Source organism: Mercenaria mercenaria, chromosome 14 (assembly GCF_021730395.1).
Source record: "Mercenaria mercenaria strain notata chromosome 14, MADL_Memer_1, whole genome shotgun sequence".
Taxonomy (NCBI): Eukaryota; Metazoa; Mollusca; class Bivalvia; order Venerida; family Veneridae; genus Mercenaria; species Mercenaria mercenaria.
In genome coordinates, this window is record NC_069374.1 from 25527271 (window position 1) to 25555200 (window position 27930).

At 35.3% G+C, this 27930-nt stretch overlaps 1 protein-coding gene across 4 annotated transcripts in view; it reads right to left on the reverse strand.

The window, feature by feature from the left end:
- Positions 1-14227: 14227 nt before the first annotated feature.
- Positions 14228-27930, reverse strand: part of LOC123527069 (rho guanine nucleotide exchange factor 10-like) — a 63286-nt gene continuing 49583 nt past the window's right edge. For all 4 annotated transcript variants that reach the window (XM_045306325.2, XM_045306326.2, XM_045306324.2 and 1 more), the window contains 2 exons: positions 27140-27326; positions 14228-24116 (listed from right to left, as the gene is read on the reverse strand). In XM_045306325.2, the coding sequence (XP_045162260.2) occupies positions 22744-24116; positions 27140-27326 (1560 nt within the window). In that variant the 3' untranslated portion in view covers positions 14228-22743. The remainder of the gene's footprint in view (positions 24117-27139; positions 27327-27930) is intronic.

The following is a 27930-nucleotide window of genomic DNA, read 5'->3' on the forward strand; positions in this document are numbered from 1 at the left end:
TCAGTGTCAATGTCACAATGACCTTGACCTTTGATTTACTGACCAACGTAACAATAGAGGTCATCTCATAAACACTGTCAAACATCTATTAAGAGGACAAGGACTCTAGTTACTGATAGGAAACCAAATGATTTACTGACAGACGGACAATGTGAAAAATAATATCCCTTGTTCCAAGTAGGACACACAATGCGTAACAAAATCAGTTAGTTTGATACATAATGCCTCAAGTTTGTCGACTTTATCATGACATATAAATAGGCATTGTAACTAAAAATGCAGAATAATAGGCACTATCTATTTTAGATATAATTGTAACTAACTGCATCAAAGTACGAAGTCTGAAAATATTAAGAAATGAACTATTTTACTCTCTCAGCAAATGTTGCAAAATTACTATTAAGGTCAAGACATTGAAACGAAAAACATGTAAAGATGAAATTGTTTAATGCCCTGGGGGAAAGTGTGACATTTTTGTGGTGATTTGTTTGTTTGTTTCGGGTTTAACGCCTTTTTTCAACAGTATTTCAGTCAGTCTGGATTTCAGGATTCTGTACCAGTACAAACCTGTTCTCCGCAAGTAACTGCCAACTTCCCCACATGAATCAGAGGTGGATGACTAATGATTTCAGACACACTGTCGTTTATCAAATAGTCACGGAGAACATACGTCTAGCCCGAGGATCAAACTCACGACCCCGCGATCCGTAAACCGACGCTCTACCTACTGAGCTAAGCGGGCAGGTTTTTTTTTGTGGTGAAATTTGTCAATAAACGGATGTTGTTTTTTTTAAAACAAAAGATAAAACCCACTGAATTTTACATTGTTAGCTCAACTGTCACATAGTGACAAGGTGAGCTTTTGTGATCACCCTTCGTCCGTCGTCAGTCCGTCCGTCAACAATTTCTTGTCTGCACGATAGTGGTTTTATTTATGATTTTATTTTAACCAAACTTGCACACAACTTGTATCACCATAAGATCTCGGTTCCTTTCTTGAACTGGCCAGATCCCATTATGGGTTCCAGAGTTATGGCCCCTGAAAGGGCCAAAATTAGCTATTTTGACCTTGTCTGCACAATAGCAGCTTCATTTATGATTTTATTTTAACCAAACTTGCACACAACTTGTACCACTATAAGATCTTGGTTCCTTTGTTGAACTGGCGAGATTCCATTATGGGTTCCAGAGTTATGGCCCCTGAAAGGGCCAGAATTAGCTATTTTGACCTTGTCTGCACAATAGCAACTTCATTTATGATTTGAATTTAATTAAACTTGCACAAAACTTGTGTCGCCATAAGATCTCAGTTCCTTTGTTGAACCGGCCAGATCCCTTAATGGGTTCCAGAGTTATGACCCCTGAAAGGGCCAAAATTAGCTATTTTGACCTTGTCTGCACAATAGCAGCTTCACTTATTTTAGGACTTCTCAAGGCAATAACTAACAACAGCATACAAGCAGTAGCACTTTATTCCAGGTCAACACTTCTATACAAACAAGATATGCCAAAGATATCAAACAATATTGTATATCAAATTATCAGTAGTATAAATTAGTGGCAGAAAAGGCCGCGTGATATCAGGCCCACTGACTGACAAGCAAGCAAGCGCATGTTTTCATCAATAAATTGACTTAAATAGCAACTGCGGACTGCGGGCTTGTGAAACTAGGAATTACGCTACGTAGTAATGGGCAAAACCTAGTTCACACTGTAAACGGACCTATCCGCTAACCAACATAGCGGTAACACACTGAAAACTGACCTAGCTGTTAACAGACGACCTAGCGGTTAACAGACTTTAAATCGACATAGCGGTTAACAGACTTTAACCGACTTAGTGGTTAACACACTTTGACCGACCTAGCTGTTAACACACTTTAAACCGACCTAGCGGTTAACACACTTTAACCGACCTAGCGGTTAACACAATTTAACTGACCTAGCGATTAACACACTAAAGTGTTAACAGAGCTAGCGGTTAGCATCACTTTAACAACAGACAAGCAACCAATGGTTCGATATACTGTCAACCGACCTAGTGGAATACATCACTATAACAACAACATACAACAGTAAAAAACAGTTGTTACACTTTCAACTGCCCTAGTAGCTTACATCACTACTGCTACAGGGAACCAACCAGTGTGTTGAAACATTATCCCCGTTTAGTTATATTATGAGAATAACACATTAACTAAAATGTTTATTGGATATAGGCAAAAGCAGTTAGGATAAATTAAGTGTGTAGATGATAACCCAAACTACCTAAGGAGCATTGTGACCTTAGTCACCCATAGTATAGCAAGTTGAAATCTACAAGATCTCAATTATCACTGCAAAAACTGCCTTATTCACTCAAATATTAAACTGATTTAGATAAATTTAATGTAACTCAGGCAAATTTAGCATGTAGACAAAAAACCTAAACTACCTAAGGAGATTGTGACCACAGCCACCCAAGTTACCAAAGACAAGGAGCATTGCGACCATAGTCACCCGTAGTATAGTAAGCTTAAATCTACAAGATTTCACATATCACTGAAATAAATTTAGACTTGAATTGGATATGTGATGTTAATACACATGCTTACTCGATGTGTTGGAGATCCTCATCAACGCGACAGAATCCTATAAATTAAAGTATATAATAGGTTATTAAATCATTGCATTTATATGTTTTCATTTTCTACTAAATACTGTACATTCAGAGGCAATGACAGAATCCTAAAAAATGTTTCCAATCATATAACTGAACAGAAACTTCATAATGTATTTTTCCACAAAAAGAGTAAATATGAGATTGATTTCATATTCAAATAGTAACTTTCCTTTTTTAAAAATAGGATAAGGATAACATAACTGGCTATAGCCCGTCTAACATATGGTCCTCTAACATGATGTAAAAAATTCATCCTAGATACATAACACAGACGGTGAAGTGAAAGACATGAATCAGAAAAAAGCATTATAAACAACTTAGTTCTTTGTGGCATAACAGTAAATAGTGCAATGAACAGAGACTAAACATGGTAAAATTATGTACAAGTGTTATTTGTAATCCGCGCACTAAAACCCTAAAAACTCTTTGAGAGAAAAGTATGGGAAAGCGTTGGATTACATGACCTGGATGACTATACAATTTATATAACAACAAAAGTACATCAATTGTATTTACAAAACAATAACTGTTTAAATTTCATATCGATCCAAGTTCATTGCACTATTTATGCAAGTTTCAACATGTAAAAACAACAATGGCTAATTTACACACAACAAAAAGTATCATTGCAACTGAACATTTCTGAAATGAATCATGGAATATATCTTTCACTCTGCTGAAAAAGTACTTTGTGTTCCTGTTCAGACTATTGCTGAGACATCCATTGAATAATATTCTTCGATGTTAAAGGAGATGGCCGCTTTTTAGTTTCAATTTGCCCCAGTCTGTTGATAAAACTACATTTGAACAAACATGCTTCCAGGCTTAAGTGTTTCTGTTACGTATATTTAAATTTAGTGTTTTCTGTTCTATATATTAGTGTTGTAAGTATTTAAGCACTAATTACACTTAATTGTCTTAAAGTAATGTATATAACTACAAGAGAGTATACTTATAATTATCCACTTGCTATTGTAATACTGTTTATCTTATTCACTGTCCTGTCCTGACATTCTAAGCTTATGTCTTGCTAAGTGTGCCACTGCAGCTGATTCCCGGTTTGCATGTCTCCTAGTTTTGTTACAGGAAATTACTGTTTGCCTGTGACAAGGCCGGCCAGTAGACAAAGCAAGTCCAATTTGTACGCAAGTTTAAATATTCCAGCGTTTGTGAATCTTCCTGCTTTCTGATCAAATGACTCATCAGAAGGTAACTGATCAAATGACTCCTCATAAGGTACTTAAATGTTCATGTTAAAACCATTATTGTAACATTTGTAGCTGTTTATAGTTAAAGTCATTCTCCTTTCTAAACTTCATTACATTCAAGTTTCTATTCCACGAAGGCCTTGGATAAATTCGAATTATACAGTCCACTTGACTGGGCCGCTTAGTTAATCTGGCTTGTATGTATATACATGTTCGACTGATGTCACATTATGACTTCAAATTATGTTTGTACTTGTTCCATTTTTGCTTGGTATACCATTTGTGCTCAGTATATTGTTCATTTTTATTTACTGTCTGTAGTCAATGTTCCTCCCTTTACTGCATCGACAGCCTGCAAATATATAAAACTCCACCGGCAGTATACTACAAAACACATGGATAAAATTGTAAGTAGCAAAAAATGTCACCATACATGTACCAGCTACACCACAAAAAACAAACTTGTATAACTGTTCTCTGTGAAACTTAACAACTTGAGTATATATGCTCCATCTATACAGAGAAATGTACCTGCAAAACGTCAGTAATCCAGAACCATTTAGAATAGATCACTTCTGCATCTTTTATATATATATATATTATAAGTAACAAATGGTGACATACTAGATATTCACTGACATGTATCATTAACAACATGGCACCTAAACGGCATGGCACCTAAATGGGTGTGGTGGGTGGGATTTTGAAACCATTACATTTTCTGTTGGTTGTACACGTGCCGACAATCGAATGACCAGTGGTCACATACTAATGATTACTGGTTCGGAAAAAGCCGAGTGTATCCAAATACCAAACTTAGATTGGTAGGTAACCTTGGATACACACCAAGCTTGATGCGCCAAAATAAACATTATTATTTCTTAATAAAATAATAAGAATTATGATTTGATTTTAACCAAACTTGCACACAACTTGTATCACCACAAGATCTTAGTTCCTTTCTTGAACTGGCCAGATTCCATTATGGGTTCCAGAGTTATGGCCCCTTAAAGGTCCAAAATTGGCTATTTTGGCTTTTGCAGCCATATAGAGACTTCATTTATGGTTTTATTTGATGCAAACTTCCAAAATATCTTCAACAACAATAAATATTGGATTCCATGACAAATCAGATCCAATCGTAGGTTCCAGAGTTATTTTATATCTGATTACCTCTCCTGATTTTAATCAAAATGGATTTATATCAGTAAGTCCTTATAGGACTTATTTGAAATTTCATTATTGGCATTAGTTGGACTGAGCCAATCAGGGTAGATAACTATGGACTGATTTTATGTCAAATTACCTCCCTTTATTTCAAATTAAAATGGGTATATCTCCGTAACTAATGAAGATACTGATCTGAATTTTCATTTATGTCAACAGATTTATTTGGCAGATCCTTCTTTTGTTCACTTACAATAATTTTCTTTTTCATTACTTCCCTTTTACGTTACTATAAATAGCTTTTTTTGTAATTTTTTTATTATTGGCCGTAGGGAAAACTGAGACCACTTTTCTGTGATACAAAATGGATGGTACCTCCAATTTTTAGGTGTATTTTGACATATCTGTACCTTTTAAGAATTTTTTTTTCTTTTTGGTTAAATTTCTTCCCTTTGTTGTTCCTGTCCTTTGGACACAGATATTTTTTCTGAGGACCTTCTTGTCCTCAAGTGCACTGATAACAGGTGAGCGATATTGGGCCATCATGCCCCTCTTGTAATTAATATGTTGAGAAAACTATTGCTGGAATGAGGATTTTACATTGTAATTAATATGTTAGGAAGGCATAGACTATTCAATTTATAATATGATGAGTTTACATATATGAGCATAATTTCATAACAATTTCTTTGACTATATGACATTTAATCCTTATGAACTACTGTATTTTTTTTTGGTGATGTTCAATAACAAACTGAAAGAAATAAATAGCTTATATAGTGGGATATATTTTCAATGATGTATGATATCTTGTTACATCAACTGTCAAGATGAATTAATAAAATGATATAATTCTAATTTACATTTTTTTTAATATGCAAAATGAAAAAATTTTATTTAGTTACATTCCTTGTTTCATTTCAATTAATTTGAATACCTATATGACCATAAAACTAAGGACAGTAATGTATTAATAATTTTTTTTAAAAATCCCATTTTTTCGACTTAGAACTTTTTCTGCCTTATTCATCAGAGAATTTCTAAGTGTGAACAGAAAAGCTGACCATGGACCATGTCCATGCTACTATTCACTTTCCATGGACAATGTCCATGATAACCTTGCCTTCATCCCTGGACAACTGTCCGTGGATTTAACTTTTCCATGGAAAAACTCCTAATTCACCTGGATATCCATGCTCTGGCCATGGATATCCATGTTTTAACCATGGATAAAAATATCTGGCCATGGACATTCTACAGCCGGGCTTGACTTAACACTTTACGTAGATTTTGCAGATTTTAATGTGGCTGAGTGGTTAAGGTCACTGACTTAGGATAGCTGTGGGTTCAAAACCTCTCTTAGGGTTTATAGAATTCAGTGATGTCAGAAAGTCATCCAGCTGGCTTCTAGAAGGTCAGTGGTTCTACCCAGATGCCTGTTCATGCCTGAAATGGTGCATGGAGGTGCACCCGGGGCCTTCCTCCAAGATATGAAGAGATGGAAAGTTGATTTATGATCTATAATTATGTCGGTGTGACCTCAAACCCAACAAGAAAAGAAAAAGGATTAAAGAAATTAATGTCAGTTTTCTCCTCTTTTGTCATTTATCAGTGTCTAATACATGTGTGTAAAAGAAGAAATTCTAAATAACCCCAACTATGACCCAGTACCTTTGAAAATTTTTACAAATTATGTCTCCCACCACACAGTGGTGTGGGAGACATTTTGATTTACTCCAGCCTGTGTGTCTGTCTGTCTCTGTGTGTGTCTGTCTGTCACAAAACTTGTCCGCACTCTAAGTCAAACATTTCTCATCCCATCTTCACCAAACTTGAACAAAATGTGTTTGACCAAAAGACCTCGGCCAAGTTCGATAACTAGCCAAATCCGCCCTGAGGCACTTTTGAATTATGGCCCTTGAATTACTGATTGGGTCCACTCGTCTAAGCCATCTAATTGGATCCATTTGTCTAAACCATTTAGAAAAACTAGACATTTTTCATTGGGGCAGTTGTGGGAGACATGCGCTTTTCTCAAAAGCATCTCTAGTTTTAATTGTTCTCCTGTGTAATAAGATATACATAGTAGTACCCATAAAATGATTTGGACTTCTTATGACAAAAAGTTAGGTAAGAATATGTAGATGGCATATTTAATTGCTGTATAGTAAATGTTACAGGACTGTGATTTATTTTTGATATTTCTGCTCTTAGTTTTCGATACAACAAGAGAGCACAGCTTTTTCCATTGTGCTAAAACTTGCCAAGAAATGATGTAATTTTAAAGGGATAGGAGTACCTTTATGCTGTTTATGCTTGTTAATACTTGTAGCTATTGCTTTCATGTTGAAAGATTTTGACAGAACAGAGATAGAGAATTCTTACAATTACATGCAGGACTTCCAGTATTATCTGTGCTTGAATAAGTGCCTGTGGGATCCAAGCATAGAACATTTCTAGTACTGGTATTTGCTAAACACTTGCCCCTTAAAGTCATGTACATTCTATGTGCATATTGGGCAAATCAACTAAATGTATTAGACCATTCTAGCATAATGCCTTTTTCTTGTATAAAATAATTTTAAATTACTACATATCTCTCTAAATAGATGATAGACTTTTATCAGCTTGCTTATAGTCCATCTTACCTGTTAAAAATAGGACGGAAAAGCAATATTGCTGCAACAGATTAAAATTTTTGTTCTTTATCATTGAACCATTTCAAAACTAATCCAATTGTAACCTTATACAGTGAGACCTGTATATAAAGATCATGCCATGCATAGGAGTGCAAGACAGTGACCTTTATCAACCTAATGGACTTTATTCACAGAAAAATTTTCATGAAAATTTGAAAAAGAAAACTTAACTAAGTCTCAGAATTTATGTTCAAACTGCTGCTCCTAAATTAACTTTGCACTAATATAAAATGCAATAATCGTTTAAACTTGGTTTAGCAGGATCATACCTTTTTTATGTAGATGGATGAGAGAATGCCTACTGGTATAAAAACTTTTACATGTATTCTCATAAACCTTTTTAGAAACTTTAAATTGGAGACATACTTAGTATGTAAATTGGAATATCCTTATTTGGTAAATACCGGTAAAACTTTTAAAGATGTACGTTTACAAATTCTAGCAAACTTTATTAAGGTAAAAAATTTAAAGTTGATACCGATTCATAGCTACGATAATTGTTATCATATTATATTTTGTCCCATATAGTCCTCATTTGATAAGTACAATACTGCAGCATAAATTGCAGGGTATTTTGTATGTTAAGCTTCTTGCCTAATTTGTGAATGTACATTTTGTAGTTTTGATATCGCGTTGACTTTGCATTTATTGTTTTAAACCGATTATTTTTACAGATGTAAGAAATTTCTAGTTTTATATTATGTCATGCAGTTTTTGTTTTGTTACAAAATCTTGATACAGTTACTGCTTTGTCAGTGTTCAGATAGATTGTGACAATAGAAATACTAAGATTTCTAGCTGGATATGTACACCTACTTACAGAAAACTTGTATTCAGTTGAGCTTGCCCATTGTGCTCACTGCTACAAGGAGACACCGTCGTTTATATGACTGAAAAATTGTTGAAAAAAGACATTAAACCCGAACACACACACACTCAGTTGAGCTTGTCTTAGTGGCCAGCTGTATTAAACAGTCACTTGCCTTAAAAAGCCAGTCAGTTTACTTCCAAAATTGAAAATTGGTTGCCATAATTAAGCAGCCAATTTTTGTTTCTCCCGTGGCTTGCCACTTAATACAGGTTTGATACTATTTAACTGTTAAGATCATTTGAACATTGTGCAGACAGTTCAGTTCATTTGCTGTTTCTCCGTACTAAGTCTTGTAAATCTAAGCTTTTTAAAAACTTGTGAACAGGTTGAACTTGCTAAACTCTGTGATAATTACAGTGTCCTTCCTCCATTTGCACACATCATTAGGCTTTTATTTAAGAAATAATGACGTGTAGAAAAATTGTTTTAACATGATTGATACATGAAAAAGAGGTTATATGTTTGCAGAATAATTATTCTGGCGACATATAACTGATTTTGAGTGTATTAAGTAAAAACTATTTTGCTACCATATTTGGATTCAAATATGCCCTTAATCTAAGACTGAAGATATAATATAGTTGCGCTCTTTCTTGGTCGTAACAAAACATTTTATGTCATCGCCAGTTAATCTTAGATGTCATTTAAGTGTAAGCATGTTTAAACTGAAACAAGCATATTAGAATGAAAAGTAGTATGAAAATACAACTTTATACTGTACAGTGTTACACATATAAAAGCTCAACTTATTATATTAGTTTCTTCAGAAAGGTAGTAGTTCAAGCACTTGGTCACTGTAGCAAGATTTTGTAGAGATTCACTGCTTCCATTCACTGCTGTCATTCCGTCCAGAATTGTGATATCGTTAGATTGATAGTTCTTTTTGTTTTAAATTATTTTTACTACAGTCATGTGATATTATTATTAAGTCTGTTTTCTTTTAATTTTTAAAAGGTATATCTTTCTCGTATTTATATATCAATACAATAATTACACTGTTAACTCTATATATATAATGCTGCAAAACCAGAAAGATTCAGTTCCCTACATATTACATTATTGTAGAGTTTGGAGTACTAGTCTAAGAGTAAATATTTTTGAAGGGTGTAGACTTAGAATATTCATTATGAATTACAATAATAAATTTTTTAGAAGAAATAATAATTTAAACAGTTTTGATAGTTACATTTTCCTGTTTATGGCATTGGATATTGTCTTTGTACTTTAAATACAGGAAAAATAACCTTGTTTGTACCAGTTTTTGCAGTGATTTATATAGATACAGATGAAACTCAGTGTTTCAAATTTCAAAATAGTTCGAGATAACCGAAATTCGACTAAAAATGACATTTTCAGCACAAGTTTTAAAGACATGACTTGAAATGAGCCACACCATGAGAAAACCAACATAGTGCATTTACGACCAGCATAGATCCAGACCAGCCTGCGCATCCTCGCAGTCTGGTCACTGGATCCATGCGGTTTGCTTTCTAAGCCTATTGCAATTAGAGAAACCATAAATGAACGGCATGGATCCTGACCAGGCTGTACGGATGCGCGGGCTGGTCTCAGGATCCATGCTAGTCGCAAACGCACTATGTTGGTTTTCTCATGGCGGGGCTCAAATATATTTGAGATAGCTGTGATTTTGAGATAAGAGGGTTTGACATATCAAGTTTGATCTGTAATTTCCAGGAGCTAGGGGATGTATACTGTAACATACAGTTTGTACACCAATGTGCTAAGTTATCCATTACTAAATGTTTAGACATTAATTTTATTCGTTATTTATATCAGAGTAAAACAAAATGAAGAAAAAGGGCATTTTGATTATGTATAAGTGCTGCAGCCTTTTAACTGTTATTTTATTATGTGCCATAATGTTTTTAATTAAAACTGATTTTAGAATTAGCACGTAGAATCTCTTTCTAAAACTTGCTAGGTATTTTCTCTAGAGTCAAAGCTAACAAGTCATCCTTTGATAATATATAATAAATGAATATCTCTCATCACTTGTAGTCATATACTTAGCTTATAGCTGAACAGCAAGAAAAAAATGTGGCCTAGCTGTCAAAGTGGTTTAGAAATCCTCTGTAGTTTGACTAGTTCTCATGAATTAATACAATGTAAACACAAGACTATTTAGTTTAATCACGTTACCAGCATAAAGATAATCAGGAGCTTAGTTAAAATAGCATTCTCAGTTCCTGTAAATATATTCCAATTTCTAAATTATTAGCACAAATTCTTCAGAACATAACATATTTCTAGTACAGAATGTACAGCTACTGGTGTCAGTAAAACGTGTCGTGCAAAAACCCATTGTCACATAAGCAGTTCATGAGAGTATTAACCCGTAGCCTGCTAAATTTCTATAATGGACTGGTCCATCATTCAATTTGGACAATACCATTTATTATTCGAAGGGGTGTTTACTGAAAATTTACTGACTGAATAGCGAACAGTGCAGACCATGATCAGACTGCACGGATGTGCAGGCTGATCTTGGTCTGCACTGGTCGCAAAGGCAGAATTACTGCCGCCAGCAGGCAAAGGGTTATCAAATAGGAAACTTATGGCATAAATTGAAAACAAAATTTATGGACAGGGTAACATTCTTCAAGCAGTTCCAAACGGGAACCACAGATAACCACATGCATATGTTTAGATAATATTTTATTATGTTGATTTGAGTTCTGTTACATGTCACAGGATTTTTATTTAGTGCTGTTTTGTGTTAAGGATAGAATATGTACCATATTGACCAAATTAGATTATTTATTTGTTATAAATGATATTTGAGTATAAATTATATTATTATTGAAGAATTCATAATTAAAGCTTGATGTAGAATGAAATTGTGTGGAATTATTACAGCTTTTTGTTAGCTCAGCTGTCGCATAGTGACATTAGGTGAGCTTTTGTGATCGCCCTTTGTGTCCGTCCACAATTTTCTGTGAACACGATAGAGACAACATTTCTCAAACAATTTTAATGAAACTTGCACACAACTTGTATTGGCATAATATCTCAATTCCTTTTGAAAACTGGCCAGATCCCATCATGGGTTATAGAGTTATTGGCACATAAAGGGCCAAAATTTGCTGTTTTGGCTTGTAAACACAATAGAGACCACATTTTGCAGTTAATTTTAATCAAACTTGCCCATGTTATAGCTTACTTTTATTCAGACATTTTTGTGGTTTCTTTAATTCTGGTCATTGTGACTGTGACTTACAGATGCTTCACAAAATATTGGTCATCTAAAAACAAACAGCAGTAATTCTGTGAAGTTTAAAAGACAAAGGTCCAAGTGTTTCATTGGCAACTGTTTTTGACCTTGACATTTGTCCTGCAAATCTGTAAAACAAGGAGTCAGTCATCTCCTCATCACCTGACTTCAGGCAATCATTCTATGAAGTTTGATGTCTATAGGCCTGTGCTTTCTCCCATTTTTTTACACCCATTTGAAAAACGGGACGTATTATGGGAACGCCCCTGGCGGGCGGGCGGCGTCCACAGACTTTGTCCGGAGCATATCTTCTACATGCATGAAGGGATTTTGATGAAACTTGGCACAGTTGTTCACCATCATGAGACGGAGTGTCATGCGCAAAAACCAGGTCCCTAGGTCTAAGGTCAAGGTCACACTTAGAGGTCAAAGGTCAAATTCAAGAATGACTTTGTCCGGAGCATATCTTCTTCATGCATGGAGGGATTTTGATATAACTTGGCACAAATGTTCACCACCACGAGGCGGAGTGTCGTGCGCAAGAACCAGGTCCCTAGGTCTAAGGTCAAGGTCACACTTAGAGGTCAAAGGATACAAGAATAAAAACCTTGTCCGGAGCATTTCTTCTTCATGCATAGAGGGATTTTGATATAACTTTGCACAAATGTTCACCACTACGAGGCAGAGTGTCATGCGCAAGAACCAGGTCCCTAGGTCAAAGGTCAAGGTCACACTTAGAGGCCAAAGGTCAGATACAAGAAGCATTTCTTCTTCATGCATGGAGGGATTTTGATTTAACTTGGCACAATTATACACCATCATGAGACAAAGTGTCATGCACAGTTCCCTTTAGAATTACTTCCCTTTGTTGTTACTATAAATAGCTTATATTGTAACTTTTTCATTACTAGTCGTAGGGAAAAATCGAGACCACTTTTCTGTAGTACAACATGCATGCTACATCCAATTATGAGGTGTATTTTAACCAATCTCTACCTGGTAAAGATTTTTGTGTGGACTTACAATTTTTTTTTGGATTTTTTTTTTTTTTTCTTTTTTTTTGAAGATTATCTTCCCTTAGTTGTTACTATAAATAACTTATATTGTAACTTTTTTATAATTGACCGTAGGGAAAAAACAAGACCACTTTTCTGTGGTACAACATGGATGTTACTTTCAAATTTTAGGTGTATTTTAAGGTATCTCTACCTGGTAAGGAGTTTTTTTGTGGACTTAGAAAAACAAATGACTTAATTACAATGATTACTAAACAACCACAAAATTAAAATTCCATTTGCAAATACAGGTGCTAGAGTAAAGAAATTTGCTGTGACGGGCGTATATTGTGACATTCTGGCACTCTTGTTACTGAATGGTCAACCTATAGACTGAACATTGAACAAAACGGGCAAAACAATATATCCATCCTCACACTTGACATTGGACATGAATTAGAGTTTCTGAATCTAGAGATTTTGAAACATTGCCTGTCTCCCCATACCACTTCTATTTGAATGGCATGATAAATGGATATGCAATACCCAAATTCAACACAAAGGATAGCCGTGGTGGCCCTTTATGCCGGCCCCCTAACCCAAGGTCCAGTTCACAAAGACCCAACCTACCAAAAACAAACATGCACAGTTCACATACCAAGTTTTGTGTTTGTGTGCCTAGTAATATAAGAGTTAAATTGCATATGAGTTTTCTTGACTTAGTAATAATTTCCATGTAACATTTATAATACAGTGTAACTCACGTATAACTACACATACATTGCTTAGTTTGACCAAACCAGTACCCTGACTTCACACTTACTTTACAAGTGTAAACATGATTCACTGAAAACTGATAGTTCTAGAAATTGTAAAACAGTAAAATAAGGCTTTTTAAAATTCAAGGGCAAATAACTCTAAACCTACTAATTTGATCTGGCCAATATTCAAACTAGAAAGAGATCTCACTCGTATACACATTCTGTGTACATATGATTAGGAAAAGAAATGAAGATGCTCAAGCATAAACAGTGAAATATGGCATGTTTGATCGATCAAGGGCATATAATTATGGAGTTACTACATGTACTTTGATCTGGCATATTATTAAACAAGAACTTATAGATATACACTTTGTATAAGTATGAACAGGAATGGTAAAAAAATGATCGTGCTAGAGTATAAACATAGCAACATATCGAACAACTGGCTGTGTTCTCGGCTCGCTGAACGTGTACATCAGTACTGTATTGATAAAACGAGAACCAGTTCAACTGAATAATAAAGGCCGATTAATCCCGAATCCTTAGCAACTAACAAACATTTTAAGTCTCGAGGAATAAATGAAATTATTTTAAAGAAATAATTTATATTATTGCAAACAACAAAGAACCAGTTTTCAGCATTATATTTATTCTATTCTTGGAAGAAAAGCATATAATATATATTAAGAAGTAACGTGCCTTTAACATACTTTAACAATAACAACAACACTGTAGTTCAACCACATGTGTAAAACAGATAGTTTTGATCAATTGTGAAATTATTTTAAAAGTATTATTATTGTATACTACACTTGGTGATAAATCTCATGCGATGACCTTATACACATAAGTTACACAAAAAAAAAAATTTATAAAATCAGGCTTAAGTTTATCCCTTTGCAGCCATGATTTTTAACAAAACAAAATTATTTGAAGGAATTTAGTAGAGGGTCACCCAAGGAACATTATGTGAAATTATTTTCAAATCTAGCAAGCAGTTACAAAAGAAAATTTTTTCAAAGTTTTCCATAATAGCCAGGTATAAATTGCAAAACTTTCCAACTAAGTCAATTTCAAGTCAACCAATAAAAATGTGCATATTATAAATTTTAAGCGAAGTATCCAAATAAGATTGAAGCACATTGCACATAGGTGAGTTTACGAATGAAGCACTAAGTTAACTGACATATTCCAACCTGAAAATATTTGATCTGTCATGACTTTGTGTATTTATCAAGCAATAAACAAACTTCACATTCTCACTCATTTTATCAACTTTTCAACCTTTTATAGGCTTTTTCAGTGATAATCATGCATGAAACATTCTTATTGAAAAATGCCTTGAAGCTAAAAACTTGATAACATTAGGATAAGAAGTGCAAGGCCACCTCAGTTTCTGACAATGACAAACTGCTCAGTTATACAGAACCACTGACATTGAAAATACCCATTTCAAATGTTTTTGTTTTATGCATTCTTGTTTGATTGCACTGAGCTAGGTACCAGCTATAGGTACCAGTAAAAAATAATAATCTTATGCAAGACATTCCTATTTTGATAAACACATCTCTTGAATCATGCTGTTCTTTGACACTGACATTGTATACTCCAGTCCCCCACCCCCCCCCCCCCCCCCGCACCCCAGTGACCCCCATGGAATTGGCAAAATCATGCATTCATGCATGCATGTTGCTGGAGTGACTATTATAACAGTCTAATAATTTGAAATATCAATAACAGATTTAAACTTCTTTTTCTATCTTCCACTTCTTTTTGCACAAAACCAGCAGTGATCAAATCAAATATATTGGTCTAAAATTGCCAGATTTTTTTTTTTTAATTCTTTTTTCATATTCATAAGGGGTAACACATTTAGTCTTTATGAAAGGATTTTCACATTTGAAGGGAAAAAAATTACCATTTAGTATATAAACATTGACAAAACAACAAAAATATGGCAACCAAACTAGCTAAAACATGGCAACTAGAGTACTGCCATATCTTTAGTCTTTACTACATGTAGTATACATAGGATAATATTTATGATGGTTTTACCTTTGGTAACATTCATGATCGGTGTAACTCAAAAACTAAACAGTCACGAATATAAGCCTGCACTCTCTTTACAAGTGTAACCAGCTATGAAGCTAAAACTTCTCAATAATGTGAATAAGTCACTGAAAATTCCAATAAAAGCTACGTCAAATAATATACAAATGAGCCGTACCATGGGAAAACCAACATAGTGGCTTTGCGACCAGCATGGATCCAGACCAGCCTGCGCATCTGCGCAGTCTGGTCACGATCCATGCTGTTCACTAACAGTTTCTCTAATTGCAATAGGCTTTGAAAGCGAACGGCATGGATCCTGACCAGACTGCGCGGATGCGCAGGCTGGTCTGGATCCATGCTGGTCGCAAACCCACTATGTTGATTTTCCCATGGCATGGCTCAAATAGTACCCAATCTACAGTAACAGTTGAAAACTGGTGCATCTAACTCCAAGTGACCAAAGAACTAACATATACAGACAAACGGACTCCTGCTATATTGTATCGAAACAAACTTTTTACTGTATGATTTTCAGACATATTCATGCCTTTTGTCAATTATTTTAACTCTGACACAATGAGAGGTATATACATAAGAATTTGAGTGAAAACACGTTGAAGCTCACTAAATACAACTGGAGTATAGTATGTCAGATTTTTCTGAAACTGAAGTCAAAATACATTCATCAAGGAGTTTGAAAAGGTTTGTAAATAACTTAACCCTTATCTGTGCAGTCTGATCAAGATCTGCACTGTTCGCCATTCAGTCAGTATTTTTTTGATAAGCATCCCTTTTAACAGTAAAAGGTACAATCCTAATTTCAAGATGGACAAGTTCAGAACAGAAATTTAGCAGGGTAAGAGTTAAAGGTAATTGAATTTCTGGGAGAAGTAAGTTTGAGATACTTATTTCAACTGTATATTATTTCTATAGTACATCTTGTGATCAGACATATCTGATAATCCACGTAGACAAAATAATGAAAGGAAAGCATACAAGTAACAGGAATGTAAATAGACAAATTAATGCGATCTCAAAATATATAATCTAATATATCTACTTGGAATATTTCAAATCTTGAAGTAATTTCTTATAAATCTTTGATGCAATTTAGTCAAAAAATATCATATACTCGTATAACAAAAATTTGTTCCACATAATTTGATTCTGTGTGCAAAAACATGTTAAATGCCTTTCTATGCAAACAGCATTTTACCAGAATTCAAACAAATTCAGAATAAACATATCACAGTTCAAGTTAACAAACATCTGTATTAACTAATAAATCTATCTTTTCATCTTCAACATGTTCAAAGAGCAATACATCTTGTAAATTAAATTCATACTTAGACTGAATTTCCTAGAAATAAGATTTTTTTTTTTAAATGTCTAAACCATTTTGTCAGAAAAAATGCCATACCAGTCTAACAATGCTGGATCCCAAACACAGATTAAGGGCATGCATACATTACTATACCCATGTAAGATAAAGTATCAATAAATAGGAAAGACACTGCAAAAATGGAAAGGTAGAAATAATATGTAGAAAACGACTTACAATGAAGGAATTATGTACAATTTTACTCTGTTTTAGTAACATTTAATATGTACATAACGGTAAGAGAGCCAATTTATTCTTAAACACAAGAATATTTAATTAATAAATTAAATATCAAACAAAAATCAATGAATTCATCCTATTTTTAGTAACACAAATGATGCAAAACCCATAGTTAAGTCAGTAGAAATTGCACAGACTCAAGGAAAAAGCAGGATAAATATTCTTTGTTGTTCTACATATCACATTGTAGACATTTTTTTTTCCAAAAAATCAGTTACCTCTCGGTGTTTACTACTTCATTGAATTGTCAAGCAATGAGTTAAATTGTTGAATATTCACTGGATTTAAACCCAGAGCAGCTACACTATTACTGCAGTGTTCTCTACATTTAGCTATCTGGACTGACTTCCTGTATCACAAGCAGTTCTCTAGGCTTCAAATTTGTGCTAAAACTTATCATACCAGCCCCAAATTTAATGAACATGTACATTAATTTTAATGACAGCACCTGTTAGGAGATTATGAGATATCACAAACATTAACAGAATAAAAAAACAAGTCATATAAAACTAGAGCTGCTTTTGAGAAAAGCGCATGTCTCTCACAACAGCCTAATCAGTAATCTAGTAAATAGTAAGTCAGTCTTTCTATACTGAAACAAGAGCTGTCTCCATAGGATGACATATGCCCCCGATGGCACTTTGAATGAGTAGTTATGGCCGATGTTAGAGTTTAGGACCTTTGACCTACGGAGCTGGGTCTTGCGCCCGACACGTCGTCTTACTGTGCCACACATTCATGCTTAGTTATTTTAAAATCCATGCATGAATGACAAAGATATGGACCGGACACGCCCATCAATGCACTATCATGAAAAATGACCTTTAACGTCTAAGTGTGACCTTGACCTTTGAGCTACAGACCTGGGTCTTGCGCGCGACATGTCGTCTTACTGTGGTACACATTTATGCCAAGTTATTTGAAAATCCATCCATGGTTGACAAAGATATGGACCGGACATGCCCATCAATGCACTATCCTTTAATGTCTAAGTGTGACCTTGACCTTTGAGCTACGGACCTGGGTCTTGCGCGCGACACGTTGTCTTACTGTGGTACACATTCATGCCAAGTTATTTGAAAATCTATCCATCGATGACAAAGATATGGACCGGACACGCCCATCAATGCACTATCCTTTAATGTCTAAGTGTGACCTTGACCTTTGAGCTACGGACCTGGGTCTTGCGCGCGACACGTCGTCTTACTGTGGTACACATTCATGCCAAGTTATTTGAAAATCCATCCATCGATGACAAAGATATGGACCGGACACGCCCATCAATGCACTATCCTTTAATGTCTAAGTGTGACCTTGACCTTTGAGCTACGGACCTGGGTCTTGCGTGTGACACGTCGTCTTACTGTGGTACATATTCATGCCAAGTTATTTGAAAATCCATCCATCGATGACAAAGATATGGACCGGACACGAAAATTGCGGACAGACTGACAGACTGACAGACTGACAGACCGACAGACTGACAGACCGACAGACCGACAGACGGTTCAAAAACTATATGCCTCCCTTCGGGGGCATAAAAATTACTCACTACAAATATACCTTTGAAGAGTAAAAAGGCTGATTTTGGGTAATTCAAGGCCATAATTTTGAAGTGCCTTTTTTTTTTTTGATAGTTAATGAACTTGGCCGAGGAGAATGGTCAAAAACATTTGGTTCAAGTTTTGTAAAACTCGGATCAGAACTGTTCGACTTAGAGCACGGACAAGAGTAAAAAGGCCAATTTTCGGTAATTCAAGGGCCATAATTCCGTAGTGCCTGGGCCGATTTGGCTAGTTATCAAACTTGACCATGGACTTATGGTCAAACACATTTTCTTAAAGTTTGGTGAAGATTGGAAGAAAAATGTTCGACTTAGAGTGCCGACAAGATTTGTGACAGACAGACACACACATGGATGGACACACAGACAGGAGTAAATCAATATGTCTCCCACACCGCTGTGTGGTGGCAGAAATAATAACTATGGCTAACAGTGATAACTGAGATGCTTTTGAGAAAAGCACATGTCTCCCACAACTGTCTAATCATCTAAATAGTTAGTCAGTTTTTATATACTGTTTACTTAATCCACATGTGCATGCTCTTTCTTGACACCAAAAGGACCCCTAACTACTAGTAGTATAGGCGTCGGTTTAGGTGTAAAGCTGCGCAAGAAATCTGAGTGTTTTTGTTAATTCAAGGGCCATAATTCCGAAGTGCCTAGGCCGATTTGGCTAGTTATCGAACTTAGCTGAGCACTTATTGGTAGACACATTTTGTTGAAGTTTGGTGAAGATCGGATGAAAAATGTTCGACTTAGAGTGCGGACAAGCTTTGTGACAGACACACACACAGACTGGAGTAAATCAATACGTCTTCCACATCACTGTGTGGTGGGAGACATAATTACATTTATAGGAACATTTAATTAACAAACATGTACAGCTATAAAAATATAGAATGGATTACATAATTACATATTTAATCTGTGACCAGCATCTGAGCATAGATATTTCATAGCACTAAACAGCATTAAACATAACACACATAAACATTATTATGCACATAAGATGAGCACTTGTTACACATATACATGTATATACCCTGTAAATCAGATACTGTAACCTTTAGCCTGCTGGTGGCAAGTGATTCTGCCTTTGAGACCAGTGCAGACCAAGATCAGCCTGCGCGGACATGCAGGCTGATCATGGTCTGCACTGTTGGCTTATTCAGTCAGTATATTTTCAGTGATCACCCCTTTGAATAATAAGTGGTCCTGTCCAAATTGGATGATGGACCAGTCCATTTTAGAAATGAAGCAGGGTAAAGGTTAACAAAACTTGCTAGAAAAATGATCAAGCATTACTTTTTATCAGTAACTTCTAATCAATTTTTACTACATTCTTCTTTGTTTTAAAGAAATCAATAGTTATAGATTCTACTTATTGAATCATAATATATTAAATATAATCTTAAAAGTTTTACACACAAAACAAGTCCGTAAAACAGAATGTATTTACTATGTTGTTACTGTGGATTTCCACTTATCATTTTTCTATTTTCAAAGTGTACAAAAAAACTCAACTTAATTCAAAAATAAAATGTTAAGTATCAACAGTAATAAATTTGATATAATATCAACAGAAGTTTCATAGAAATTAGAAACATATTTGACATAAATTTGACCTGTTTTTACAGTTCTTTTTATATAATTTTACAAAACTAAAGAATCATACAGACATATTTGATTGTCTAATGAAAGCTGAGCTCCCTCTGGATAAATGATATAAAACTTTGTTCAGCAACAAAAACCCCTGGCAACTATGGGGAAAAAGCTACCTATAAGTTATAATGACAAAAAAAAATACATCTAAGTCAGCAGGTTTTATGATTTATCAACAGTCATTTCTTTTTGTAAATATAAGGAAACATATATTTAGCTTTAGCCTGCTGGCGGCATTTGTATCTGCCTTTGCGACCAGTGCAGACCAAGATCAGCCTGCACATCTGTGCAGGCTGATCATGGTCTGCCCTGTTTGCTATTCAGTCAGTAAATCTTCAGTGAACACCCCCTTGAGTAATAAATGGTATTGCCCTGATTGAATGATAGACCAGTCCATTTAAGAAATTTAGCAGGCTAAGGGTTAGTTATACTAATCTATTTCAGCTTGATCGTGATGAAAGCTTCCAGCTTATCAGAACCACTCTCGAGTCCGCTTCCTGGAAAAACCAGCACTGGTGTCAAATAAGAAGGCATGGTCGTGACCCAGGTGGGGCTCAAACCCATGGCCCCCCGGGTTGAGCGGCTGACACCTTGACCACTAGACCACCACTTACGCATATTTATATAATCATATGAAAGGCCAAATATCCAATACATGTAATTATAACCCAAATACACTTTAACAATATAATCGGTGCATCAATTTTACAATGTTGAACTGAATTTTAAACAACACTTGAATCAAAGAATGATGAGAAATGAATGGTTTTGTAACTTATTATGCTGGTCATGTGAACAACCTTCTAATCATTAAATCAGTGTGTCCAGTCTAAAATACAACTATTTAAGTGACTCTTGTTTCACTGCAAAAAACACTGTGCAAAATGAACAAGTGCCAAGTTAAAAAGAATAAGATATTTCAAAGTAAATAAAAACATACAGCCTTTTTAAATGATCACTTAAAGGAATGTAAAAATGTACACCAAAGTAACATGAACAGTGCATATTTTTAAAATCCTTAAATTTTCAAACATAATCTCTTTGATTATCCAAACATACTTTTTGACCAGCAGGAAAGAACATAGATTATCTATAAAAATCCAAACACTTAGACAATAATGCTGTAAGAGTTTCATGTCAACAAAATATTTTCCACATGACAACATCTCTACAACGGATGTTTATAAATGGAATGATCAAGCTTATAAAATAAAAATGTATAAACAAATACATGTCTATACAACACTAACACATGTTTAGGCCAATTCTTGCTTATTTCTAAGTCAAACAGTAAGAACATCCAACTGCTTTTCACATTTTTTTTTTAATTTATCAAACTAACTTTACTTTACTGGTTGGGAACCAGTCTCTGGACAGAACCAGTTTCCAGACACATTTAGTACATTTAGGCATTATTCATCATGCATATGTTTCGTCTGAATTATTTCTATGTTTGTTCTTTATGTATAGTAAAAACACTACTTCTCAAGACTGTAACATTATAAGTTTTATGATGATATTTTACTATCTGTGATTACAAAGCGAATTTTGGTCTCTGGAATAAGCAGATTGCACTAACATGCATAATATGTTCAACTTGTTTAGGTGTAAATAGGAAAGAAAGAATTAACCCTTACAATGCTGGACACGACTGATTCTGCCTTTGCAACCAGTGTAGATCATGGTCAGCCTGCACATCTGTGCAGTCTAATCATGATCTTCACTGTTCGCCATTCAGTCAGTATCTTTTTGGTAAGCACCCTTTTAACAGTTAATGGTACTGACCAAATTGGAAAATGGACAAGTTCATTATAGAAATTTAGCAGGGTAAGGGTTAAACAAAATTTGAGTTATTGAAAGTTGCTTCTTTTGCTTTTGTACAGTCAGGTTATCTTTCATATGTAGTAATGGAAAGATAAATGCTAAAAGTATGCGTACAAATATTCTAATTACTTGTTTTAACTCAAAATAACAGCAATTTATTGTCAAAATATTTGCTCAGCTACTGGGAAAATTACTACTTTTTATGACCCCATTTGAGTCTCTAAAAAACCCACACTTAACGTCACTATGTTGTGCTGAATAAATTTGCAGACGCAGCAGGAGCTGAAGTTTATGTGGTGTGGGTTTCATTTATGTCATATAATTTCTGTGAAACTAATAAAGGAAAATCTGTAATATGTCCAGCAACTGGTTCTCAGTCAATCAATTTTTTTTATCAATTCAAGCTCTTCATCAACAAGTTTTCAGAACTTGTACATCCAGAATATAAGACAAGGTTCCTCTGGTCTGTAGTTTGGTAGACTCTGCCTCTTCTTCCAGTCTTTATAGCCATCTCCACCACTGATCACCATTATTGTATTTGTATCCTGCTTCCGTAGCGTATCCACTGATGATCCCTGGGAAAAACTGGTACCAACAGAGGACTTGCGCTTATTTTCCATCGTGGCGTCTTTATTAAATGACACAGATCGCCTTTTTTCTTTTGGAGGCGTCTCCTGTTTTGACAAAGTTGAAGACTTTTTCCCTTTTTTCTTTGACTCTTTATTAAGACTTCTCGTAGAAGAGAAGTCTGGTTTCTTAGCTTCAATTGCACTGCTCATAAATGGTCGCCGATACAAAGATTCCTTCCTCGGCTCAGAAATATCCGGCAAACTTGTTGCATAATAGCTGTCTCTTAGAGATTTAGCTGGATTTGATATCATTCTTGGTCTCAGTAATGTCGGGTACAGGTTCCCTACCTCGTCCTGTGTCAGATCTCGATCGGTTAAATCCTCAAGCGACTGTCTGCGCTTCAAAGCATGTTTTAATTCAGATTGAAACGCTACAGATTTTCTTTCATAAGTTGCATCAAATGATAAAGTCATTGATCTTCTATCTATTTCAAAATTTCTATGTGACTGTCTCTGAATATCAATATTTTTGTTCTTACTCTTTGGTCTCATAGACACATGTTCAAAACCATCAGTTCTATCTATACCACCTTCATTTACATCACTTTTATCCATTTCACATACTTGCTTAGTGTCACTTGTCTGAGGTTCTAGAATGAAATATTTGTGTTCATCAGACTGTATCAATTCTGATTCCTGGTCCTCAACTTTTTCAGCTTCTGTTTGTTCCACTTTAGGCCCTTCCTTAGCAATCTCACTGGTTGCGATTTTATTACATGGAATTTCTTCATAAATCTGACTATCATTGTCCTGTTTGTAACCTTGAAATTCAACATCTTCATAAACGTTATCTACTGCCATGGCAGCTGCATCTAAACTTACATAAGAATTGGGTCTACTTTCTGCTGAATCATTTTCTTCAACAACAGATAAATGTTTTATCACCGAGTCATCAACTCTGTATTTTTTCAGCACAGATTCCATCCTTCTTCTGATTGGTGCACCACTAACTGGCCCATAATGCATTGGTAAAAGAAACTTGACAGCTCCACTATGACTGTGCAGTGCCACCTGTGGGCGCTCGTTGATTCTAGGGACTCCATCACGAAGGCGTGGCAGAGGATATACCAGGATTATTCCAACATTTGTACCGACCCAAAGCAGTCCGAGACTTGCCATTAAACAGGAAACCTGGAAATACTTCCTCTCTTCCACACCGGAGTACACTGAAATATAGATGAGAAAACTTAAAGGAACATGCCAGAGTAAATCAAAATATAGAAGAAACAAGAGCTGTCCATAAGACAGCCAATGTTCGACTATTCGCATTGTTGTCCCAGAAATGGGACTTGATGCTATCACCTAGTTATATAACCCCGAAGACACATGTGAAGTTTCAATTCAATATCTGCATTAGTTTTGGAGACAGTAACTTGCATGCAAAACTTTAAGCAGTCCAAAAGCGGGCACAATTTGCCAAAAAATTTTGGGACTTGACCTAGTGATGAAATTGACCTAGAAAAATAAAATGCAAGTGTCAAAGCTATATGCCTTAAATAGCTATAATTTACGTACTTGCACGTAAAACTTTAACCAGGACTTTTTAAGTCCAAAAAGGGGCATAATATGTGTATCAGAGTTATAGAACTTGATGCTATCACCTAGTTTTATCACCTCAAAGACACATGTGAAGTTTCAATTCAATATCTGCAGTGAATTACTTTATATTCAAATTACAAAATGTACTTTTAAACTTAAAACTGAGGGATGTTCCTGTAACTTTAAAACGTTAATTAAAGATTTTGATTATAGTATTCAGTCGATCATGATAACTGTATTTAGTCAACCCTGACCACTGTATTCAGTCAATGCCACTGTATTCAGTCAATCTTGACTACTGTATTCAGTCAATCTTGACCACTGTATTCAGTCAATCTTTTGACCACTGTATACAGTCAATCTTGACCATTGTATTCAGTCAATCTTGATCACTTATTTCAGTCAATCTTGACCACTGGATTCAGTCATTCTTGACCAATGTATTCAGACAATCATGATCACTGTATTCAGTCAATCTAAACCACTGTGTTCAGTCAATTTTGACAACTGTATTCAGTCAATCTTGACCAATGTATACAGTCAATCTTGACCTCTGTATTCAGTAAAAATTGTGGGGTATGTGTCGTGGACTAGGGTGAGACTGGGTATATAAATGCAGGTGGAGGTGTGGGTATGGACAGTGATGGGAGTATCTGTGGGATGGATATCTGGGTGGGTGTGGGAGGAAACTGCTTACCACTATTTTACCGCAGCATTTCAGGTATGTTCAGTTACTTACAGTGTTACAAGTAACTGACAACTTTTCAGCAAAGTAGTGGAGATGTGGATCAAAATGTCTACAGTTCTAACTAGATGGTTATTGAATGCAAAAACATATCTCTCATCCCAATCTGTGCTGGATCTTAAACATTAGACACATAGCAATTTGTATATGAGCCGTGCCATAGGAAAACCAACATAGTGGGTTTGCGACCAGCATCCGCGCAGTCTGGTCAGGATCCATGCTGTTCGCTTCCAAAGACTATTGTAATTAGTGAAACCATTAGCAAACAGCATGGATCCTGACCAGACTGCACAGATGCGCAGGCTGGTCTGGATCCATGCTAGTCGCAAACCCACTATGTTGGTTTTTTCATGGCGCGGCTCATATAATTGATCTCCGAGTATAACCAAGTCCAACTTGTGGCATTTTTATCACTTTCATTCCATTTCATTCTGTTGACAGACCATCAGGACTGGGACTTAATGTAATCATGACCTTGAATAAGGGTGGCTGAAAGATACACTATACAAACAACAAATATGTGTGCAAAGCACTATAATAATCCATCCAGGGTTAAAAAGATGTTGAAAGGATAACCACTTGTACCTACCTGACCTTTGATCTCCCTATTCAAACCTGACCTTAAATCAACATAGCAGAATGTGCTGCTCTATTCATCATGTTTTGTTTTGAGAATATTTTTGCCTTGTAAAATTAGTTCAAGGTGTTGAAAATTGTCTAAATGACATCTGAAGTCAATGTAAGACCTTGACCTACAACTGACATGGTTGGAAAATCATTTGTTGAATGATCTTTCCAAGGGGTAAACAGATATTACGCAAACAAAAACTTGTCCATTTGACTTTTGCCTTCACTGTACCTCACTGACTTTAAACCAACATAGCTGAAAGTTTAATTCAGCACTTTGTCTCATTTTGATGGGAGTAAAATTGAGTAAAAAGATATGGAATGAACATCAAATTCTGTCTACGTGACCTTTGATCATGTTGATCTCTAGATTCTCATTTAACAACCCAAACACTAAACCAATATGGCGGAAAGTTCTGTTCTGCTCGTTTATCAATCTAAGAAATCTTTGAGCCAAGTAATACAAAAATTGTTCCAAGTGGTTAGAAAGATACAGAATAGGCACAAAGCAATGTCTACTACACTTTTGATTTCACTATGATCTTGGACAAATATGGCTGAAGTTGCATTCTACATTTTTTTCTCTTCAAGTGATTAAAAAGGCAAGGAACCAACATAAAGTACTGCCTATCTGACCTTTGATATCACTGTATGACCTTGACCTTAAATCAACATGACCATTCCCTTCTCTAGTCATCGGGGGTGAAAAGCTACTTAAGGACCAGACAAGCTTTTAAAAGACAGGTATACTGACAGACAGAGTTCTTGAAATACACATTACCACTTATCAAACAATGTAATCAATTACTTTAAACTTTTCAAACAGACTGAAAAGGCTTTGGTAATACATGGAAAGACTTTGTTTTGTGTAGTTTTAACTTTTAGAGGGTTAAATTATGCCAAGTATTTACAATACATATCGTCGTCTTGTTTCCACAATGCAGTAAGTACCTTTTTGGCAAAAAAGAGATTTCAATGTGATGAGGTATGTTTCTATGACCTCTGTATGGTGGTGAATTTGTGACCTTGTAGAACTAGCATAAACAGGCTAAATTTTAGTTCAACAAGGCTGTAAGTAGTGTAAAGTCATTGACACTCAAATCTTAACGTCATTTCCAAAAACCATCAAAAACCTAGTTACGGCATTGTGGAAATAAGGCGACAATATTTGAACATGTTTAATATATATGTTTCCTAGCATGAAATTTCCTATAGCATGTGAATGCCAAATAATCAATATGTTTGTTTCCTGCAACTGGTAAGTGCTCAATGACATACCTTTAATAAAATCATGGACAGCAGTACAGATATTGAAGTCTTGGAGAAGCCGACGACTCTCGCTATGGTACAGGCAGATATTTGGCTGACCAATGAATGATGCCCACACACCTACACCGGTCTTCACTAAATATTCAAAGTGTTTATCATTGTCATCTGTCTTCACTAACTGATGCTCAACTTTACCCTGAAAAAAATGTAATACTGTTAATACAGTTCTTTCCCTATGTCTGAATAAACTCACCTATCTTTACCCTGCCAACTGGTCCATCATTCAATTTGGGCAGTACCACTTATAATTCAAAGGGGTGTTCACTAAAAATTTACTGACTGAATAGCGAACAGTGAAGACCATGATCAGACTACAGTGATGTGCAGGCTGATCATGGTCTGCACTGGTCGCAAAGGCAGAATCACTTGCTGCCAGCAGGCTGAAGGTTAATGTGTAACAGAAACTGAGTATACCCAAGATTCAACAGCTGATAGTTTTACAATTTAATTTTTGAACAAAACTCAGAGGAGACCTAACAATGATGCTACAGAATAAAGTTTGATGAAGATCCATGCAGTGGTTCATCAAAAGTTTTTTAAACATATTTCTATTTAGCTCTCGTTGCCCTTAAACAAATTTTCACTTTTAATTTCCAAGTGTAACTTTGACATTAGGCCTAATGTGGAATGTATGATCTGCACTTTATCTTTATGATAACAACTGATGCTAGTTTTATGAAAAATCTTCCCAGCAGCTTTGAAGATATGGTGCAGACACAACCAAGTGACAGATAAACATG